The 21955-nt window shown below is 35.5% G+C and overlaps 1 protein-coding gene across 1 annotated transcript in view; it reads right to left on the bottom strand.

The window, feature by feature from the left end:
• LOC103255181 (usherin) overlaps nt 1-21955 on the bottom strand; it is a 465104-nt gene that overhangs the window by 215161 nt on the left and 227988 nt on the right. Inside the window, exons 25-27 of the mRNA XM_008053149.2 lie at nt 13516-13725; nt 11984-12186; nt 8029-8141 (exon numbers count right to left, since the gene is read on the bottom strand). Coding sequence (XP_008051340.2) covers nt 8029-8141; nt 11984-12186; nt 13516-13725 — 526 coding nt within the window. The remainder of the gene's footprint in view (nt 1-8028; nt 8142-11983; nt 12187-13515; nt 13726-21955) is intronic.

Below are 21955 nucleotides of genomic sequence, written 5' to 3'. Positions count from 1 at the left end.
AAAATAACATAGGGTCTATTTTATTGTGCTCCATAGAATATAATTTTATGATTGAACGGGACACACTTGGATATTTAGCTAAGGCTATTCTAAGCAAAGTGCTGACTCATTTTTTTTTCAATTGATTATAATAAAAACGTTAAAGGTGCAGGGCAAACTACACATGTCTAAGACCCTAACAGTAGGACAGGCATAAACTATCACATTTCAATAATTAGTTAGAATGTGAATGGAATAAATGCACCACTGAAAAGACATAGAATGGCAAAATGGATAAAATATCATGAGGCAACAATATATTGTTCTCCAAGAGATTCATCTCACTAGAAAGGACACTCACAGACTCAGAGTAAGAGGATGGGAAGCAAAATTTCATTCAAATGAAATACAAAAGAAAGCTTGAGTTGCAATCTTATCTCAGACAAAATACCCTTTAAGCTATCAAAAATTAAAAAAGATGAAGAAGGTCACTATATAGTGATAAAAGTCTCAATCTATCAACAGGAAATATTCACCCTAAACATATAAGCACCCAACATAGGAGAACCAACATTTGTAAAACAGCTTCTTGACAAACAAAAAAGAGATCGACTCTAACACTATCATAGGTGGGGACTTTAATATCCCCCTCACAACCCTAGACAGATCATCAAGACAAAAAATCAGCAAGGAGATCTGGATCCTCAATGAGACTCTTGAACAAATGGACTTAACACCTACAGAACACTCCACCCAACGACCACAGAATATACATTCTACTCATCACCACATGGAACATATTCCAAGATCGACTACATCATTGACCATAAATCAAAGATAAACAAATTTCATAAGATTGAAATTTTGCATTGCACCTTCTCAGACCACAATGGAATAAAAATAAATATCTTCACCAACAAAGTTCCCCCAAAACCCACAAAGACATGGACACTAAACAGTATGATGCTAACCAACTCCTGGGTCAACAATGAAATCCAAACAGAGATTAAAAGTTACCTAGAAACAAAGGAAAATGGAGAAACATCTTACCAAAACCTTTGGAATGCTCTGAAAACAGTAGTAAGAGGGGAATTCATATCTTTACAAACACACATGAAGAAAATGGAAAGATCACATGTTAACAGCCTAACAAGTCACCTAAGAAAGTTGGAAGAGCAAGACCACTAAAACTCTAACTTCAGATGAAGAATCCAGATCACCAAAATAAAAGCCCAAATCCAGGACATAGAAGACAAAAAAATAACACACAAAAAAAAAATCAATGAAAAAAAAAGCTGGTTCTTTGAAAGGAGAAATAAGACTGATGGTCTCCTAGCCAGACTGACCAATAAAAAGAGAGAAAAAAGCCCAAATAAATTCAATCAGAAACCCAAAAGATGAAGTCACAACTGACCCTGAAGAAATACAAAAGATTATCAGAGACTACTATGTACACTTGTATGGAAACAAACTTCAAAACATAAAGGAAATGGAGGATTTTCTGACATCACATAACCTCCCTAGGTTGAAACAAAAAGAAATTGAGACCCTAAATAGACTAATAACAATCAAGGAAATTGACTATATAATAAGAAAACTTCCTACAAAAAAATTCCCTGGACCAGAAGGCTTTCCAGCAGAATTCTACAAAACATACAAGGAAGAATTGATACCAATCCTATTGAAAGTATTCTAGGCGATTGAGAAAGATGGAACTCTCCAAAAATCATTTTATGGAGCTAACATCACATTGAAACCCAAGCCAGGTAAAGACTCAACAAAGAAAGAAAACTACAGGCCAATATCTCTGATGAACATAAGATGCTAAAATTGTCAACAAGATCCTAGCAAACTGGATTCAACAACACATTTCAAAAATCGTCCATCACAATCAAGTAGGCTTCATCCCCAGGATGCAAGTCTGGTTCAACATTCGTAAGACATAAACGTAATTAAATACATCAACAGACATTTAAAATAAAACAGAAAAAACAAATGAGTATATCACTAGATGCAGAAAAAAGCTTTTTGATGAAATCCAGGATCCCTTCTTGATAAAAACCCTCAAATATCTAGGCATAGGTGGAACATACTTCAAAATAATAAAAGCCATCTATGAGAAACCCACAGTCAGCATACTCATAAACAGACAAAAATTGGAAGCATTTCCCCTGAAAAACTGGAACAAGACAAGGATACCCACTCTCACCCCACATGTTCATATTTTTGGAAGTCCTAGCTAGAGCAATCAGAGAAGAGAAGGCAATCAAGGGTATCCAAATAGGAAAAGAGGATGTCAATTTATCTCTCTCTGCAGACAACATGATTATATACCTTGAAAACCCAAGAAAATCTGCCAAAAACCTCCTTGCACTGATAAAGAACTTTGGCAAAGTTTCAGGGTATAAAATAAATGTGAAAAAGACAATCGCACTTCTATACACCAATGATAAACAAACAGAAACCCAAATAAAAAGCACAATTCCATTCATAATAGCCACACACACACACACACACACACACAAAAGAAATACCTTGGCATCTTCCTAACCAGAGATGTGAAAGACCTATACAGTGAAAACTACAAAACACTGCTCAAAGAAATCAAAGATGACACAAACAAGTGGAAAAATATTCCATGCTCATGGATTGGAAGAATCAACATTGTTAAGATGTCCGTTTTACCTAATGCAATCTACAGATTTAACGTAACACCCATCAAATTACCAGCAAAACTCTTCTCAGATCTAGAGAAAACAATACAGAAGTTCATATGGAAACATAAATGACCAAGAATAGCCAAAACAATCCTCAGCAAAAAACACAAACAATCCTCAGCAAAAAACACAAAGCAGGAGGTATCACACTCCCAGACTTTAAACTTTATTACAAAGCCACAATAACAAAACAGCCTGGTATTGGTACAAGAACAGGCACATAGACCAATGGAATAGAACTGAGATTCCAGAAGCAAAACCTCAATTTCTCAACCAACTCATCTTCAACAAAGCCTCCACCACCAAACACTGGGGAGAGGAGAACCTATTCAGTAAATAGTGGTGAGAAAACTGGCTGACCACACACAGAAGATTTAAACAGGACCCCTACCTATCCCCATACACAAAAATTAACTCTAAATAGATCACAGACCTAAATGTAAAACCTCAAACGGTAAGAACCTTAGAAAATGCAGGAGACACTCTTATGGAAGTTGGAACTGGCAACCAATTCCTGATAAAAACCCAAAGAGCCCAGGCCATAAGAGATAAGATAGACAAGTGGGACCTCATGAAACTGAAAATTTCTGTAAGCTCAAAGAAACCATCAAGAGAGCAGGGAGATAGCCCACAGACTGCGAAAAAGGTTTGCCAACTCCATGTCTGACAAAGACCTAACATCAAGGATCTACAAGGAACTCAAACATGTGAAAAGAAAAAAACAAACAGCCCCATTACAAAATGGGCAAAAGATATGAATAGACACTTCTCAACAGGAGACATATGAGTAGCCAACAGATACATGAAAAAATGTTCAGCCTCACTAGTCATCACGGAGATGCAAATTAAAACTACACCGAGATACCACTTAACTCCAGTCATAATGACCATCATCAGTAACTCAAAAAAAATAACAGATGCTGGAGAGGATGTGGCAAAAAGGAAACACTTCTACACTGTTGGTGGGCGTGTAAACTAGTACAGCCTCTGTGGAAATCAGTGTGCGATTCCTAAAAGTTCTAAAAATGGACCTTTCATATGACCTCACAATCTCCCTACTGGGAATATACCCAGAAGAACAAAATTGCTCTATGAAAAAGATACCTGCACGTGTATGTTTGTTGCAGCATTGATCACAATAGCAAGAATATGGAACCAATTGTGCTGCCCATCAAAGGAGGCCTCTATAAAAAATGTACATATACACAATGAAATATTCTGCAGTCATAAAGAAGAACAAAATCATGAACTTCACAGCAACTTGGATGGAATTAGAGTTTATAATACTGACTGATCTCTCACAGAAACAAGGAACTGAGTATCACATGTTCTCACTCATAAGTGAACCTCGAACAACCACTGTAATACTATAAGAAAAGGACTGATGGTAGCAGGAAACTGTAGGGATGGGGGAGAGTGGGGGGGGCAGGGAGGTGGAACTGACAGTAGTCAATATCTGTCCGGGAAAGTGGGGGCACACCTCATCAACAAGGGTAACTGCACAATGAATATTTGTATACCTAACCCTGAATTGTACCCAACAATAAAAAAAAAATCATTTTTCTCTCTGACAAAAAATGGACTACAACATTGTGCTGCAATATCTTTTCTGTTGTTGCCTCCTCTCTTTCCTTGTTCTATAATAAACTTTGCAATGCTTTTTGTCATTAAGTTAATACATTTGGGTACAAATAATCTTTAATCATAACAAATTATTTTCCTCTGTTATCATCCATATGAATCTTCTTAAAGGAAAAATTGTGGATACATAGACACATTTATGAAATTTATTATAAAGCTTAGAGGTTATTTTTAGTTACATATAAATATGTAATCTAAGACATATTCTCTTATGCCATTCTCCTGGGCTTGAGTCATGGAAATGCAAGGAGACAAGAATTTGACAACATCCACCCACATAACTATAATTCTTCCTTGACTTTTTAAAGAGTGAATTTGGATGTCACAACTTCCATGATGCCTTCAATGATAATCCTAGGTAGTAGAGTTCAATATTTTTCTCTGCTTGCACAAAGTAAATCTTTATTATGGTGTTTTTCACAATGTTCTATAAACATTAATGTAATGGAGTATCTTCTACAGTAGACTGAAACTTTGCAGATTTAGAATTATGTCTTATGTTCTTTTGTATTACTTTTGTCTTTTATATCATTATAGTAACAAATACATCTGTGGAAAGAGTAAATAAAGGTCTCCAATGCCCATTTAACTTGACTATTTTCACCCTGCATAGTAGGCAATCCTGTCTATAGGTGGAGGGTAATCTTCTGAGGGAATTTTTAATTAACTAACAACAAAAATTAGAACAGTATTTATCATGTGTTTGATAGAAAATGTACTCAAGAAGGTAAGATATGATTTTTTGCCATGAACAGCTGAGAATCAATTTTCTTGGGTTTTTATAATTATTTTAATTACCAGTTGTCAACATCATATATTTTTGAACTGACTTAAGTCCTAGACATTTCAATATGTCATATTGGAATCCTTCAGAACTGAAGCATTTTATAATGAACTGATTATTGTGTGTGTGTGTGTGTGTGTGTGTGTGTGTGTGTGTGTGTGTGTGTGTATGCATGTGTGCATATGTGTGTATGTGTGTGTGTGTGTGTATGTGTAGTGAGGTGAAGGGTGACTCATTTGATTTGAGTGACACAGAAATCTGAGTGTGACCTTTCTTTCTCCAGCCTCAACTTGATGTAAAGGAATGAACAACTAATATCTCATTTTTTGCCTCTGGAAACAACACTCAATCTTATTATTATTGCTAATTATAAATTGTAAAAAGACTCACTTCCAAACTATTATCATTCTACAATAAAAAGATATAGAAAAATAAAAGGATTCTACCAAAAATCTGATAAAACAGTTAATAGTTATCTAAATATCATCTTCCTATTTATTTTACAAATATTTCTAGCTTTAGGGAAATCTGACATATATATATCACTTTTTAAAAAAAGATTAAGTTAAAGGTAGCTATGAAATACCTTGGCATTTTCCTAACCAGAGAAGTGAAAGACCTGTTACAATGAGAACAATAAAACACTGCTCAGAGAAATACAAGAAGACACAAACAAATGGAAAATTATTCCATGTTCATGGTAGGAGGAATCAACATTGTTAACATGTCCATCCTACCAAAGGAAATCTACAGATTCAGCACAATACCCATTAAATTACCAACATCATTCTTCTCAGACCTGGAAATGACAATACAGAAATTCCAAGTAGCCAAAAACAATCCTTAGCGAAATAAACAAAGTGGGAAGTATCACACTTCCAGACTTTAAACTTGACCATAAGGCTATAATAATCAAAACAGCCTGGTATTGGTACAAGAACAGGCATATGGACTGATGGAACATGCTAGAGATTGCAAAAACAAAACCTCAATTTTTAAACCACTCATCTTTGACAAAGACTCCACTAACAACCATTGGGAAGAGGAGAACCTATTCAATAACTAGTGTGGGAAAACTGGCTGATCACATGCAGAAGATTAAAACAGGACCTCTACCTGTCACCATACAAAAATCAACTCTAAATGGATTAAAGACCTAAATGTAAAATCTCCAACTATAAGAACCTTAGAAAACGCAGGAGACACCCTTATGGGAATCGGAGTAGGCAACCAATTCCTGATCAAAACCCCAGATATCCATGCCATAAGAAATAAAATAGACAAGTGGGACATCATTAAACTGAAAAGCTTCTGCAAAACAAAGGAAACCATCAAGAGGGCAGGCAGATAGCATACAGAATGGGAAAATATATTTGCCAACTGTATATCTGACAAAGGCCTAACATTCAGGATCTATAAGGAACTCAAATGTGCTGAAAGAAAAAAACAAACAAACTCATTAAAAAGTGGGCAAAAGACATGAATAAGACACTTCTCAATAGAAGACAAATGGGCAGCCAACAGAAACATGAAAAAGTACTCAGTCTTACCAATCATCAGAGAACGGCATATCAAAACTACTTTGAGATACCACCTAACCCCAGATGGTAATGGCCACCATTAATAAAACAACAACATATACTGCTAAGCATGTAGAGAAGGAAAAGCTTCTACACTGCTGGTGGGAATGCAAATTAGTTCAACCTTTATGGAAAGTAGTGTGAAATAGAAATTGACCTTACATATGAGCCAGGAATTCCACTACTGGGAATATACCCAGAGGAACACAAATTATTCTACAAAAAAGATACCTGCACAGGCATGTTAATTGCAGCACTATTCACAATAGAAAAACATGGAACGAACTTTGCTGCCCTCGAAACTGGACTGGATAAAAAAATGTGGAACATACACACGATGAACTATTATGCAGCCGTGAAGAACAACAAACATATGGACTTCACAGCGACTTGGATGGATTTAGAGTCTATAATACTCAGTGATCTATCACAGAAACAAAGAACCGAGTGCCATATGTACTCACTCATAAGCAGACCCTGAACATTTACCATAATACTGTATGAAAGGGATTGGCGGGAGTGTGATACTGGCAGAGTGTGTGTGGGGGGGGCACAACATCAATAAGGGTTTGATCTCAAACCAGGCAAAGTGGGGACCAAAGGGAGACCCAAACTTTATCTGTTTGATGTCCACTTATATACCTAATCCTGAGTTGTACCCTACATTTTAAAAATTAAATGTCAACCGGGCTCGGTGGCTCAGCCTGTAATCCCGCGTCTTTGAAAGGCTGAGGTGAGTGGATTGCCTGAGCCCGCGGGTTTGAGACCCGCCTGGGCAGGCAAGACCTCATCTTTACACTAAAATCAAAAAATTAGCCGGGTATGGTAGCACACGCCTGTAATTCCGGCTACTCGGAAGGCTGAGGCAGAAGGATCTCCGGAGTCCAGCAGGTCGAGGCTGCGGTGGCCGGGAGCGGCCACTGCACTCCAGTCTGGGCGACAGAGTGAGACTCCAACTCAAAAAAAAATAATAAATAAATAAATTAAATGTCTATAGAAGCTAATAATTCCAATTAAAAGTATATTTTGCTTCACAAAATGATCCACTACAGTACACATTTAAATAGGGAACTTCTTTAATATATTTCCAGTATTTGTTCACAGATTACAAAATAAGGGAAACGAGGCTGGACAATTAGGAAAATTGAAGATTAAATGTCACTGGATGCCCAATGAAGATTAATACCTATGAAATAATACCAAAAATTTAATTTACACACATAGCAACATATTAAATGAGACTACTGTGGCTGAGAGAATATCTTTGATTTTCATTTTCATTTCTTATGATCAGAATTCTTTAGATTAACTGACACAAAATTTGTACCGTGAAGTGATGTCATGAATTTTGGGTGTTGGTATATCGCTGGGAGTATCTTCCACAGTGGTGATTTGGGTTCCATTACTTTTCACACAGGCAAATTTTGTGCAGACTTCAACCTGCAAGCATTAGTTTAGAAAAGAATAAATCCAATCATTTTCAAAATACTAACTGACAATGGTCTGAATCTTATCTCTCCTATTTCATATGAATCTTATAGTTCTCTATAGTCTCTTGAGTTTAATAAATATTCATTTTTGATATTAATTGACTTCAGTGGGACAGTATTAGAGTGAGTACAGAATTGGGCTTGGGACAATTGGTTAAGTGATTAGCATGGTGATGCTTAGCTCTGATTCCAACCATTCAGAAAGAGAAAGGCATATTAATCTATTCAGAGCACAATCAAGGAATGGAAGATACCCAAGTGACAGTTTGTAGGCAAAATAGGTTATCACTACATACTTCTCACTAAATCTATAATCAAGTAGTGTAATGATGATATCTTCTGGAAGTCTTGACACTTTACCACAAATATCTAAATGCTGATGTCTAATGGAAGAAAAACAAGGCCTAGAAAAACCTTCCAATATGGTTGAGCTATTTTAATTCATTTGTTCCAACCGCAACTGTATTTTTACCTTAATCACAGCAGAAAATCATCATTCATCCCTTTAATTCTGCCATAAACTGAATAAAAACTTAAGAAGGTAAAATAACTGAAGATTAGAAATGGGGTTCATCAAGCATTAGTAACAAAGGGAACACATTCAGCAAGAGGGGGGAGAGATAAATGCATATGCAAAATTTGATAGTGGAACATCCACAAAATGACTTTATTCTGTTTTCAATGAAAGGATAAACCAAAGAGGAACTGTACTTTTTATGGTGCTAGTTTACTTTCAGCACTAAATACATAAATGAAGAAGGGAAGCTAGTTGCTGATGAATCTTAACACTAATTCCAAGCAAACGTGATTCTTGAATTTAGTAGATATGCCATTTTATTCACAGGACAGCTCACACCCCAATGGTAGTAGAAGCATACATTTACAATGTTGTATGAGTTGTGTTACTTATTGATGCCATATGGTCTTCTGAGGTACTATTTAGTAGATATTTAAACACCATCAAGGCCCCCTACTCTGACCATGTCCAAAAACCTGACATAAATTAAAGGCAGATGAACTTAAAATATATGCTCTAATAGAAATAGAATTAATGACAATAAACTTTATACATACTAGAAAATATTTGATTCTAAGAACATAATTTAATAATTCAGAATGAACTCAACTGAATTTATTATGTATCTAATATATAATAGTTTTAAACTTGAACTAATAATAGTTTTAAACTTGAAACTAATTAAGTGTATTCACATATTTCTCAAAAACTTTTATTTTGATAGTAGAGAAATGTGCCCAATATTTTTTCATCCTTACTAATGTCTTTCTTTGGGACATATTTCTAGTGCTATAACTATATTGTATGATGTAAATAAAACACTAATATAAGGATTTACTATATTTATATTAAATAGATAAAATTAAATAAAAATTTGAAATTATTACTTCCTTTAAAAGGAATATATAAAAGGATTATTCAAAAAGTAGATACGTGGGTGCCTTATCTGCTTTAAAATCAGCAGTTGTTTTACAGAAGGGGTTAGCATAAAAAAACCTTAATTCCAAAGTGCTAGGCATATATTTAAATGCTTATTTTAAGTAAAGTCTAATCACCTTTGACATCATAATGAAAAAAAAATCACTGAAATTTGACATTCAAATTTCCAGAAATGCAACAGCTATATCAAGTATAATATTCTTGGACTGTGAAAAGCTTTAAAAATATACAGTAATCAGGAATAAGAACACTGTATCACTAATAACAAAATTCAAGTATTGTATTCTACTTTGGTCTTTTGTCTCATCTGTTTCCCTGTCCCAAATCTGATCAAAATGTGATGTACTCTCTTCAGGCCACCACTGACTCAAACCAGTAGGTATGAATGCAGGCTTTCACCCTAGAATATGCCTGAAATACTTTTAAATGTCAGCTCTTGTTTCACAGTCAGAAAGTTGAGCTGCATATACACAGAACCCAGTGTTCCCATTCTCGGGTTGTATTTTCAGTCTTGGTAAAGCAAATAAATAAGCTGCCTTTTGAAAACTCAGTCAGCTTTCTCTAATAGGGGTCAAAAATCTCCCATCACCTCTCTATGCTAACCTTATTCAAAAAGTTATAATTATAATTTTTAGCATGATTTTTATTGTATAATTTGACCTATCGTCTATCTGCATACATGGCTCATTCCAAGAATCATGAACATAAACTCCAGTACACATGAGTCATCCTAAGATAACTCAGGTTAATGGGAAACATGGAGTACAATAAAAAATAATCAATGTACCTTTCTTAATTCATCTAATATCTTTTATTTGGTATTCTTAGGAAGCCAAGTCTACGGGTCATAGTGGGGGAGGCTAAAGTACTGGCTAGAGCTATGTTTTACGTATATTTCACCCTCAAATGTGGGAAAAAGATATGAGAAACTGAAAGAGGCAGCACTACTAAATGAACAGAACAAATGAAAAAGTTCTGAAGTCAAATAAAATTTCTGCACTTAAAATCTTCCCAAAATTACTTCTGAAGAGCTTATGAATTTTATTTTTTTATTTTTTATTTTTTTTTGAGTTGGAGTCTCACTCAGTCACCCAGTCTGGAGTGCAGTGGCCGCTCCCGGCCGCCACAGCCTCTACCTGCTGGGCTCCGGCGATCCTTCCACTTCAGCCTTCTGAGTAGCCGGAACTACAGGCATGAGCTACCACGCCCAGCTGATTTTTTTTGATTTATTGTAGAGATGAGGTCTCGCTGCCCAGGCAGGTCTCGAACCTGCGGGCTCAGGCAATCCACTCACCTCTGCCTCCCAAAGGCGCGGGATTACAGGCTGAGCCACCAAGCCCGGCGTGCTTATGAATTGTAAAAGTAGCATAGTTCATTTGAGAATTTACTAAACTAAGTTTTCTCTAAGTGTTGCGCTTCTGAAATACTCTGTTTTTATCACTTATTTGCACATGTGGCCTTGTTATCTTTTATACATTAGTACTCTAATAAAATTTCCAGTTTCTTTAGGATGAGTTGCTAGTTTTATATGCCTTAGTATTTCCTATATTTTTTTGTACTTTTAAAGTCAACAGACCCTGAAAAAAAATCTATGAATTGGGCTTTGGGTGATCAATGCACTCTCTGAAATTGCATGTTAAATTTTGTCATATAGGTGCGTAAATATTTTTCTAAGGCAAGGTGCACTGACTTCATTAAATTCTCAAAGAGATCCAAGGGCAAAAAAAGTTTAACTACAATTGCTCTCACATAGGTGGGGATCATTGAACATTTTTTGAATGATGAATATATATACTCATTTCATCTTCAGATAAAACTTTTTAATATTTTTCCTTATGTTTTCTGGTTGCATTCTGAATCACAGAATGCTAGAGGTAGATAAAACGTGTTGACTTATTGAATCCATTATCATTACAAAAGAGAAAATTGACACCTGGTAAGGTTATATAACTTTCCTGAAGATATTAAATTAGTAAATAGTGGAAAGACATCTCCACATTCATAGGCTGACTCTGATTTTGATATCAGTAAAAGATCCAGTAAGAAAGTAATCTGCTCAGCAGGATTTATTTAGAATACACTTCATTTTGCCAGTGAGAATTTCATTACCATCTTCATTGCTATCATTTTCCATGCTACCATTACCTTTTCTTTAGAGATTTACATGTTTGCCTATAGCAAACATTTAATTCTGGTCAATTTCCCTTCTCTCTCTCCCCTTCCCCATCAAATAAATAATCTGTAACCAAGACTGAAGGTATCCACTTGAAGACAAAGCCTGGCATGTTTTATTTAACATATCTGTAAGTGCAACCATCAAAAAACAATGTTCTAACCTGAATGTCATAGATAGTGAAGGGAGACAGGTCTCTCAGAATAAATGACCCAGGCACATTCATTCCAGTCTTGTAGAGCTTATTATTTACATAGATAGAATACTCAGTGACAACACCATTTGGATTTGAAGGAGATGTCCAGATGACACGTACAGCTGTACTGTTGATGATGACAACCTCTGGAGGAAACATGCCCTGAGGCTCTAGAATTAAAGGAAGAGACTGAATAAACTCCAGCTGTCTCTGAAAAAGCACTTGTTAAACTAAATGCAGATTAGTATTTAGGTTTAGCAAAGGGTTCATTTCTTATCTGCTTTTCTCTGATGAAGTTATCAGAGTCTGTAGTCCTCTGTAAATTGGCTTATTATACTCTCAGTTAGAAACCATAAGAATTGGTGGTAAAATGCTTTATACCACCAGCGTAGTGCTAATCTTCAATACTATGTGACCAGTGGGATATGATGATAAATTATTCACCCATCTGCACCACTAATACATATCTATTATTTGTCTTTTTTCCAATCCCTTCACTTCATATCTCCCAGGTGGGGAACAGGGAGGAAAGGAAAGAAAATTTGCTCCTTAAGCAAAAAAATAAAACTCGAATACATTGAAGCTGGTGGAACGTGAAAAATCATTTGATGTTACTAGCTTGTAACTCAAGCAATATGAAGCAATAATGCAATATTGTCATTATGTAAATGATTTTGAATGTTGATTACCATAGGTAATGATGAAATCTAACACAAGAAAAAATCTTGCTTAGCGTTAAATTACACAATTACTCAAGCATGTCAGAATAACTATGCAAAGACCTATTTTTATCATAAGAACCCATCTCAACTAGTTGAAAAATTGTCCTTGTGATCCATCCTATTTTATAAACAAAAGGTGCCGACCTTTGGCATCACAAAGGGAAATGGGTTCCACATTTAAAGAGCTCTGCTAATGACCTGGAACACTTGCTTGGGAGGTAATGATATTATAATGTTTATAATGAGACTTTATAAAGCCAAAAAGATTAGAAAGACCATTCCAAACACATTTCAGATTCACAAGTTGCTTCCCTTATTTCCTCCCTCTTGCTAACTGGCTTAGAAATGAGTCACAGGCAATTTTTCTCAGTGGCTGAACTTCCACCTACCATTTCTGGTGACTCAGGGAGGGCCCTCACTGTGTTTGGCTGTCATTTTGAAAAACATACTGCTTCTGAGAGCAAATCTTAAAAAAAATTTTTCTAAATGTCACCATTTATTGATGTGAACTCAGCTCCAAAATAAGCATACACTGAAAAGAACAGGAACAAACTGGGCTAATATCCCATTATTAGAGCCTTGTGCTGCTGTCTCAATGGGACCACTTATTGATTTGCTACTTGACAACAGCGAGCACTTAAGCATTTTATCCCCGACCCCCTTCCCTCCTACACCGGAAATTTTATAATGGAGGGATGACTGATCTCAAACCCAGCAAGAATCAATCAATTTCATTTGTATCTGAGAAGCCAAGCATCCCTTAGAATCTGGACTCACCCCCATCGCAAGTGGTTGCATGCAGTACTGCACTGTTGATGCTGTGGGCTCCATTGAAGACAGAGATAAAGATCAGATACTCTGTGTTTGGATTTAAGTGGCCAATGACATGAGCATTTGCATCTGGCAAGATCTTTAGAGATTCATTTGAGGAAGCAGAACTCCAAAAAAGTGTATAATATTCCACATCACCTTGTAGGTCTTGAAAAGCTGTTAACAATAAATTAAGAACACTGTAAATGTGGCTCTTCTAAAAGCATCCCAGGGGAAAAGGGAATACATTCTACCATTAGCTATTTCTAGAATGGAATAAAAGGAAGCTTATGGAAATTTTGTTTTGGAAGCGTTAAAAAAAAAACAAACTCTTCGGAACCATTTCTTTGGTGGTGCTGATGGTGACAGTTTGTTGTTTTTTTTTAACAAATTTGTTTTTTTCCCAATCTCATAACTAATTGCAGTGAGTCTTATATAGAAATATGAGTCTTGTAAAAGTCTTATAAATTTTTAAAATTTCCTTGAAATATTTAAATTTTGCTATTTTTAATTATTCAACTAATCTTCAAAACTTTGATGTAACAATTACAAAAGGAAACAGAGAGTAACACAAACGTATATACCACATGGAATAACTTCTGCTCATAAGTAGTATAATCTTAGAGAGGTCTAGGCTAATACAAATAAGAGCATTTGTAGTAGCTGTGTGACACAGATCCTAGAGGCATTTTTTAAACTTTGTAACAAAATTTACTAAATGGTACCTAGAAGGATGCTTATATTAGGTGTAGGTGTCCTTTTATGCACACTGTCAATGTAGCAGTACTACATAGCATACTTTCCTAAATGACTGGCTAAGTAGGATACCAGAGAAATATTTACATTTTTATCAAGGCTCTCATCCTTTCCTCCCAGTTCAATGTATTTCTATAATGTAGACAAGTTTTGAAAAGATGACAAAATCAATCAATTGACTATCTCAAAAATATAACTCATCAATTCCTCAGCCCAATTGTCTATTATTTTTTCCTCTTTTTCCACCCGATTTCTACATTCTGTGCCCCAAACTTTACTTCTCATCAGCTGCCCACAATGATTCTTTAAGAAAAGAACATAAAAACAGTCATATTTTCTTAGGTAGCAAGTAGTGTATTACTCAACTGACATCAATATTATTTTCAAAGATTTTAAGCACAAACTATATTACCTTGGTTTGTATCAGGTTCAGGTGGAGTGTTGGCTTACAAACTTCTGAAATTGTATGCCAGACGATGAATCAAAAAAATTTCAGCAGTAATAGTTCAAGGATTGAGAGAAAAAAGTGGAATTTCTTTTTATGGTTATTGAAGTTCAATTTTATTAATATGTGCAATCCTATCATATGGCCATGTAGAGTAATATAGCTTTGAAAATGGTTTGAGTTTCTTTTAAAAACCCCTTTACATTAATGTCTTAGGAATTTGGGATAAAGACTGAATGCTCGGTTTTAATTTTTGTTTTCCCTAAACACACTACTTTCATTTTGTCTCTAGAAGGAGTTTAAAAGGTATGGTGTGCCAGCATAGTTAGAAGAGTTTGTGTTGAAAGACTTTTAACAATTAATTTGGAAAACTCTGGATACCGAGATTGTTTTTCTCTAATGCCACAAAATGTAAGCATATACAACAAGTTCATTAATATTCATTGGCAGGAACTGGCTATTTATAGCCTTTAATAATTTCCTAAATGATATTAGTCAAGTACAACAAAGTCATGAGTGTTGTGAGTACAAAAATTCCTTCTGCCATTAGAATTATTTTTTATTGGCTTACAGTATTATCACTCATTAATTTGTGGCTGTTGTGGTATAATATAAAGTATACTAGATTTGTACTTCATGTTATATTGGTTTAAGTGAGTGGGCTGATTGTAAAGTCAAGTCCTAAAGATATTAGTGAAGTGCTTTCAAACTTTACTAACACATATAAATGAATTTTGCTTGGGTTATTAAATGTGCCTGATATCTCTTCTATCAAGTTCCAGTTGATATACCTATGTAGATACATTAAATACACTGCAGCTAGCCACACAATCTCAAGAGGAGCAAATATCATATGTCAGTGTCTGGATGAGATCTTATTAGATGTTCATTCTTGTACATACACCATATGTCAATTCCTGTGATACAGAACAGAAGCATTGTCCCAAAGAGGACAGGAAAAGATTGTGATTCCATTTTATTGTTTATGTCTTACTGCATGATATACAGGCTCTTGTGATCAGAAACAGGCAGCATCTCTGGGTAAAAAGTACCAGATTTCTGCCCTATCCTCATTTTCCCCGACATCTGCTTCGACACTTCTCTTTCTTCATTCACGTAGATGTTACAGTTCAGAGTCCAAACATAGAAAAGTAACAGAAACACATATATCTTGTATGCATTCCTAGTCATCACATGAGAAGTTATGAGAGCAGTACATGCATAGAAGCATGCAACTTTATTGTTCAAATAAGATCTTTAAACTTCAATGGACTCTTCCTAAGTCAGTGAACCATCTATGAAACAGTGGCTACATTCTCAGCTCAATAGACCACTGCAAAATTAAAGGCTGATGAGCTTGATTTTACCTCTGAGAGAGGAAGGCTATTCACATAAAAACAGCTGGAATGGAGAGGCAAGTAAAGTTCTTCTGCCATTAGAACTATTTTTTCTTTTACCCTCCCTGTCTATTGAGAAAACCTGGGCTTGAATATATTTCTCCTTTTTTAGAGAGGAAAACATAAGTTACAAGACCTCTGGATACCAAAAAACAAATATTGCCTAGAACCTTTAAAAGTAGAATTTTTTGTATATATTATTTCAGTGGGACTTGTATAAAATATTTGCATGGTTTTCACCAATATAGAAAAGAGGCATGGTTTTATGAAAAAGAAGACTCTATAAAATAGATGCCTGAAATCATAAAAAGACAGCCATGAAGTCAAAGATATAAAAGGTTCCACCTTAAATAAGAAAAGAAAGCAAGGAAACATAAAAAGCAATGGTGGAATAAAATCTACATTAAAAGCAGAAATGAGTAGAGCTAAAAATGTATAATATCAAAGAACAAAGAGAAATATGACTTCAAGGAAATCAATGAAAGTCAAAATTACATGTATTAAGAACAGAAAATCTAATTAACTTGAAAAATAAATGCAGTAAATAATTACGGAAATAAAATGCCCTACTAGCCTCTACACAAAATGAAGGCTTATGTCTATAAACTGAATAGTCTAAAATAGTGATATTTTGTCCAAAATAGTGACATTATATCCATACATAGACATATCATGGAATGTTATAAAATTGTAAAGCTAAACTGAGAATTAAAGATTATTTGTAAAGAAGAAAAATATCAGATATACTTCATACTTCTTATCTGGAACATCAAATGCTAGAATACAATGGAAAAATGCTAACAAGTTTCGAGGGAAAATGTTTTGATCCAAGAATTCCATACACATCTAAGTGATAACTTCTTATGTGCAAAAACAACAACCTCTCTTATTTAGGCAAAAATTAAGAGAATGCACAAAAATGACAGAAATACTTTCTTATATAGGCAAACGTTCAGAGAACATACAACTAATTGTTTTTCTGTTTTATGATAAAACTATCCAACAATCTTCTTCTACTAAAGACTGAAAGATGAATCAAGATCCAAAATACAAGATTGAAAATGTTTCAGAATTGATAAATATTGAAGCCATTTAGAGAAAATAGTTGTGAGAAAAATTATGTAATAATAACAATAATAATCTATAAACTAAATGTTTAAAATGGCAGGTGAGAAAGGCAAGAAAAGTAACAGTACATTAATTTTATTATACATAAAATAGGACAACATGGAAAAATAAAGAAAGGCATCATTAACCACTAATACCATTAATGGCATAAATAGCATCTAAACCTTAACATGTATTGCAGAAGATAAAAGTTGTGGCAGAGATTTCTAAAACTCGCTAATACTAATGTTTTTCTCTTCTTGCAAAATAACTAGACCACATTTCCTAGGTCTCTTGCATCTGGATGAGTTCGTGTGACTAGTTTGTGCCATCCGACCATTAGTTTTCCTATCTAGGAGAGCACTCCACGTTTCTAGGAGATGACGGATTCACTAAATGAAAGGATAAAGTGATGCAGATATAGAAAGAAGTGATGCAGATATAGCTCAGGTTTTTGGTTTTGGTTTCTGGGTGAATCCCACTAAATAAGATAGAAAATGTGGAAATATGGGACGGAGGTATTATAAATTGTTTCATTTGCGACTTCTTGAGTATAAATTGTTTTTTTGTGGCAACTAGGTGAAAAAAATTAGAGTATGGATGTTGAACTAGAGTTACATAATCGGGAATTTAGGTGTGAATACTCACTTGTATTTAAAGCAATCAAAAGAAATGGAAATTTCTTGTGTGATTATGTTAAATACATGTATATTGGAAAATATTTCTCAACTATTCTAGTCCTGTTATATGTAACCCATATTTTGTGGAACACATAAATTTATCTGAGTAGGTATTGCTCTAATTGTAGTCAACCACAGTTAGTTGAAGGAGGTTGTAACCCCTGAACATGGCCTTGCAATTAAATACCATTTTTGGTAGTGATCTTCAATTATTGATCAGAAATGAGGTCTTAGTTGAATCAAATTCTCAAATATAGGACAGCCCATCTCCTTTGTAACAAATTCCCCCAAAATTTAAACAATGGTTAGAAGGGTATTAATCTGCTTGGGCTGCAGTAACAAAACACTACAGACTAAGTGACTTGAACAATAGGAACTTATTTCTCACAATCTAAGGTCCATGATCAAGTTGCTGGCAAATCTGGTTTCTGGTGAGGGTTCTTTCTTTGGCTTGTAGACAGCTGTCTTCTTATTAAGTCTTTTCATGGCCTTTTTTCTATGCTGAAGGAAAGAGCCAGGGGAGAGAGGAAGAGATAAGGAGAGGAGGAGGGGAGGAGACAGGGAGAGGGGAAGAGGGGGAAAGGGGGAGAGGGGGAGAAAGAAAGTAAGGGAGATGTGGAGGGGGGTGTGAGAGTGACAGAGACAGAGAGAGAGAGAGAGAGAGAGAGAGAGAGAGAGAGAGAGAGAGAGAGAGAGAGAAACAAGCACAAGCTCTCTGATTTCTTATTAAAACACTAGTCCTATGGAATCAGGATCTCACTCTTATAATCTCATTTTTAAAAAATATCATTTACACTTAATTGCAGTTGATCTTTTAAAAACACGTTAGAACTGTGTAGGTCTACTTGTAAGGGAATTTTTTTTTCTTAAAAATAGACTATATTTATTTATTTTATTATAAAGATGTGGGGTACAATTCAGGGTGTGGTGTACAAACATTGATTATGCAGATACCCTTGTTGATGAGGTGTGCCCTTTCCTCCCCTAGCAGTTTCCCTCAACTGCCAATCCCACCTCCCCTCCCCTGACAGTTTCCCATCATTGCCAATCATAAGCAAACTTTTTATAATCAAACAAGAATTGAAAATAATATTCTTGGGATGAAAAAGTCATGTGCTTGAAGGGCCAATTTTTCATGTAAATGAGTTCCACAGAGCTGTCTGCAGGAATTAAGAATATGCAGGTTTGGGTATACTTGGAGGTCCTGAGACCAATCCTCAGTATATACAGAGGGAAGTCTTTAGTTCCCAACTTCAGGTACAGCTATGCTGAAAGTTAGGGCTTCAAAATATGAATTTTGGGAGGACGAAAACATTCAGTCCATAATAGGTGGGCTAGCTGAAAGTTCTGAAAGTAAGCTGGGCTCGGTGGCTCAGCCTGTAATCCCGCGCCTTTGGGAGGCTGAGGTGAGTGGATTGCCTGAGCCCGCGGGTTCGAGACCCGCCTGGGCAGCAAGACCTCATCTCTACAATAAATAAAAAAATCAGCCGGGCGTGGTAGTGCATGCCTGTAATTCCAGCTACTTGGAAGGCTGAGGCGGAAGGATCGCCGGAGTCCAGCAGGTCGAGGCTGCAGTGGCTGGGAGCGGCCACTGCACTCCAGTCTGGGCGACTGAGTGAGACTCCAACTCAAAAAAAAAAAAAAAAAGTTCTGCAACAGTAATTAGATTATGCTCCATATATGTTCTGGAATTGTTTTTATAGATTATTATTGCTATGGTTTGGATATGTTTGCCATCTCAAAAACACATGTTGAACTTTGACCCTCAGTGTGACAGTGATGAGAAATGGGGCCTAGTGGGAGGTGTTTCGGTCAAGCAAACAAATCTTTCATGAGTATTTTGGTGTCTTGTTTTGACAAGACTGGATTAATTCTTGCAGGAATAGATTTGTTCCAGTAAGAGTGGGTTGTTATATAGTCAGGATGCCCCTTAAGTTTTGTCTCTTTGCATATGTGCCTGCTCCCCCTTTGACCCTCTCTGCATGTTTGGTGCAACACAAATGCCTTCACCAGAAGTCTAGCAGATGTTATTGCCAAGCTTCTTGGACAAACTACAGAACCATGAGCAAAATAAACCTCTTTTCTTTATATATCACCCAGCCTCAGGTATTCTGTTATGGCAACAGAAGTGGACTAAGACAATTATCAATGTCAGTTATGTCCTCTAGGTCTTTAGTATTTAGATCAAGGGTCAGCAAACTATGGTTCATGAGTTCATTCTGGTCTATATTCCTTGCCTTGCCTACCATCTGTTTTTATACAGTTTGCAAACTAAGAATGGTTTTTACATTTTTCAATGATTGGGGAAAAAAATCAAAAGACAAATAGTATTTTGTGACATGTGAAAATTATATGAAAATCAAATCTCAGTATCCAAAACAAAATTTTACTAGAACACAGCTGTGCCTATTTGAGAATTATCTCTTGCTGTTTACATGCTGTAATGGCAAGATTGAGTGGATGAGGCAGAGACTATTGCACCGAAAAGTCTAAAGTATGTACTATTGGTCTCTTTACATAAAAAGGGTTTTTTGTCCTGATTTAGATAAATTACAGTAAATCATTCCATTCAATAGGTCTCCTAATTTACTCATCTAGAATTGAATTATTCAGTTATCTCTCACTAGCAGGCTCACGGGGAGGTAATGTTCAAATGTAAAAACCTGGAAGGACTTGATTAAGGTTATTTTATGATAGTAATGTTGATCTTGCTTACAGATTCTTCAAATTAAAGTTCAATTTTCAAAGTTCTGAGGTGCAAAGCTCTGTGTCATCAACTAGGTTGCTCTTTGAAACTCTGAGTTTATCAAAACTGCTTCTTGAGAAAATTCTTTACTCTGCTAGAGGGTACTACTGGGCGAAGATGATCTTCTTTAGCATTACTCCTCCAAGTCAACCTCCTTAGTTTTCCATCAAGTTATCTCATGTCTTTTATCTAGTTTATGCACCTGTCAAAAACAAGCAACTGCATTATGGAAATTCCCCAGATACTTTATGCTCTCACAATGTCCCAGCTCCTATCAGTGTCCTGCCAGGGAAAATTATATTTAAAGGAAATAGTATATCAGATGTATTAATTATTCATCATTTTATATTTAGCTATAAAAACAGGACAGCTAATTTCTACCTTTTAAGCAAATTGATATGAGCAGACAAGGTCTGAGTTAGCCAAGTTGCTGTAACCAAGAATCCCCAAAATACAGTAACTTAAGTAAAATCAATGTTAATTTATATCTCCCATAATAGCCTCCAAGTGAGTGAAACAAAATTGATTGTGCTCCATGTGGTCACTTATGAATTCAGGTTCTTTCTCTTCTGTGGCTTTGGCTTTCTTAGGGTGTTGTTCCTGCCTGCATTGTTGAAACCAAGAACACGGCCCTGTCCACATTTCAGTCCAGGGGAAGGGTGAAGAAAGAACAGGTAAACACATACCCAGTGTTTTCTGGCTAAGACCCAAAACATTTTCTTTCATGTTCTATTGGCAATTCAGTAGACCACAACTAATTGCAATGGAGGCTGGCAAAAAAAGTCTCCAGGTAAGGGGCTAAGGCAAAGGAGGAGATTGGGAGCCACATGGTGGTAGTAGCCACCATTTTGACTATATCTACTAATTCTACTTTAAGCCAAGCCAGGTAATTGTAAAGTAATATATATTCTATAGATGTCTTCAACTGACTATAGGAAGGCTTTTATCTGAATGCCTTGCAAAATTGTCCCAAGCTTTTATTAGATATGGTTTTCCAACATTTTTTCATCTTTTGTAAAATGCTGTTGAAAGTACTATGCACATTTTAGAAACAGAATAATACTTTACACAAATACTAAAAGATACCAAATGCTAAACATATTTCAATTTGCTCTTATTGTAAGATTTTTGGGTAGTTATTATTATAATCTCTGTATTTCAGATTAGGAAACTGAAATTGAGTGAGGTTAAGTGGCTTGTTCTGGGTCATAGTGTTAAAAGATATTGAATTTGGCCCAGCATGGTGGCTGATGTCTGTAATCTCAGTGCTTTGGGA

Source organism: Carlito syrichta, unplaced genomic scaffold, assembly GCF_000164805.1.
Source record: "Carlito syrichta isolate Samal-C Ts95f unplaced genomic scaffold, Tarsius_syrichta-2.0.1 Scaffold287916, whole genome shotgun sequence".
In the NCBI taxonomy this organism is placed as follows: Eukaryota; Metazoa; Chordata; class Mammalia; order Primates; family Tarsiidae; genus Carlito; species Carlito syrichta.
This window is presented reverse-complemented; position numbering and strand designations above follow the sequence as displayed.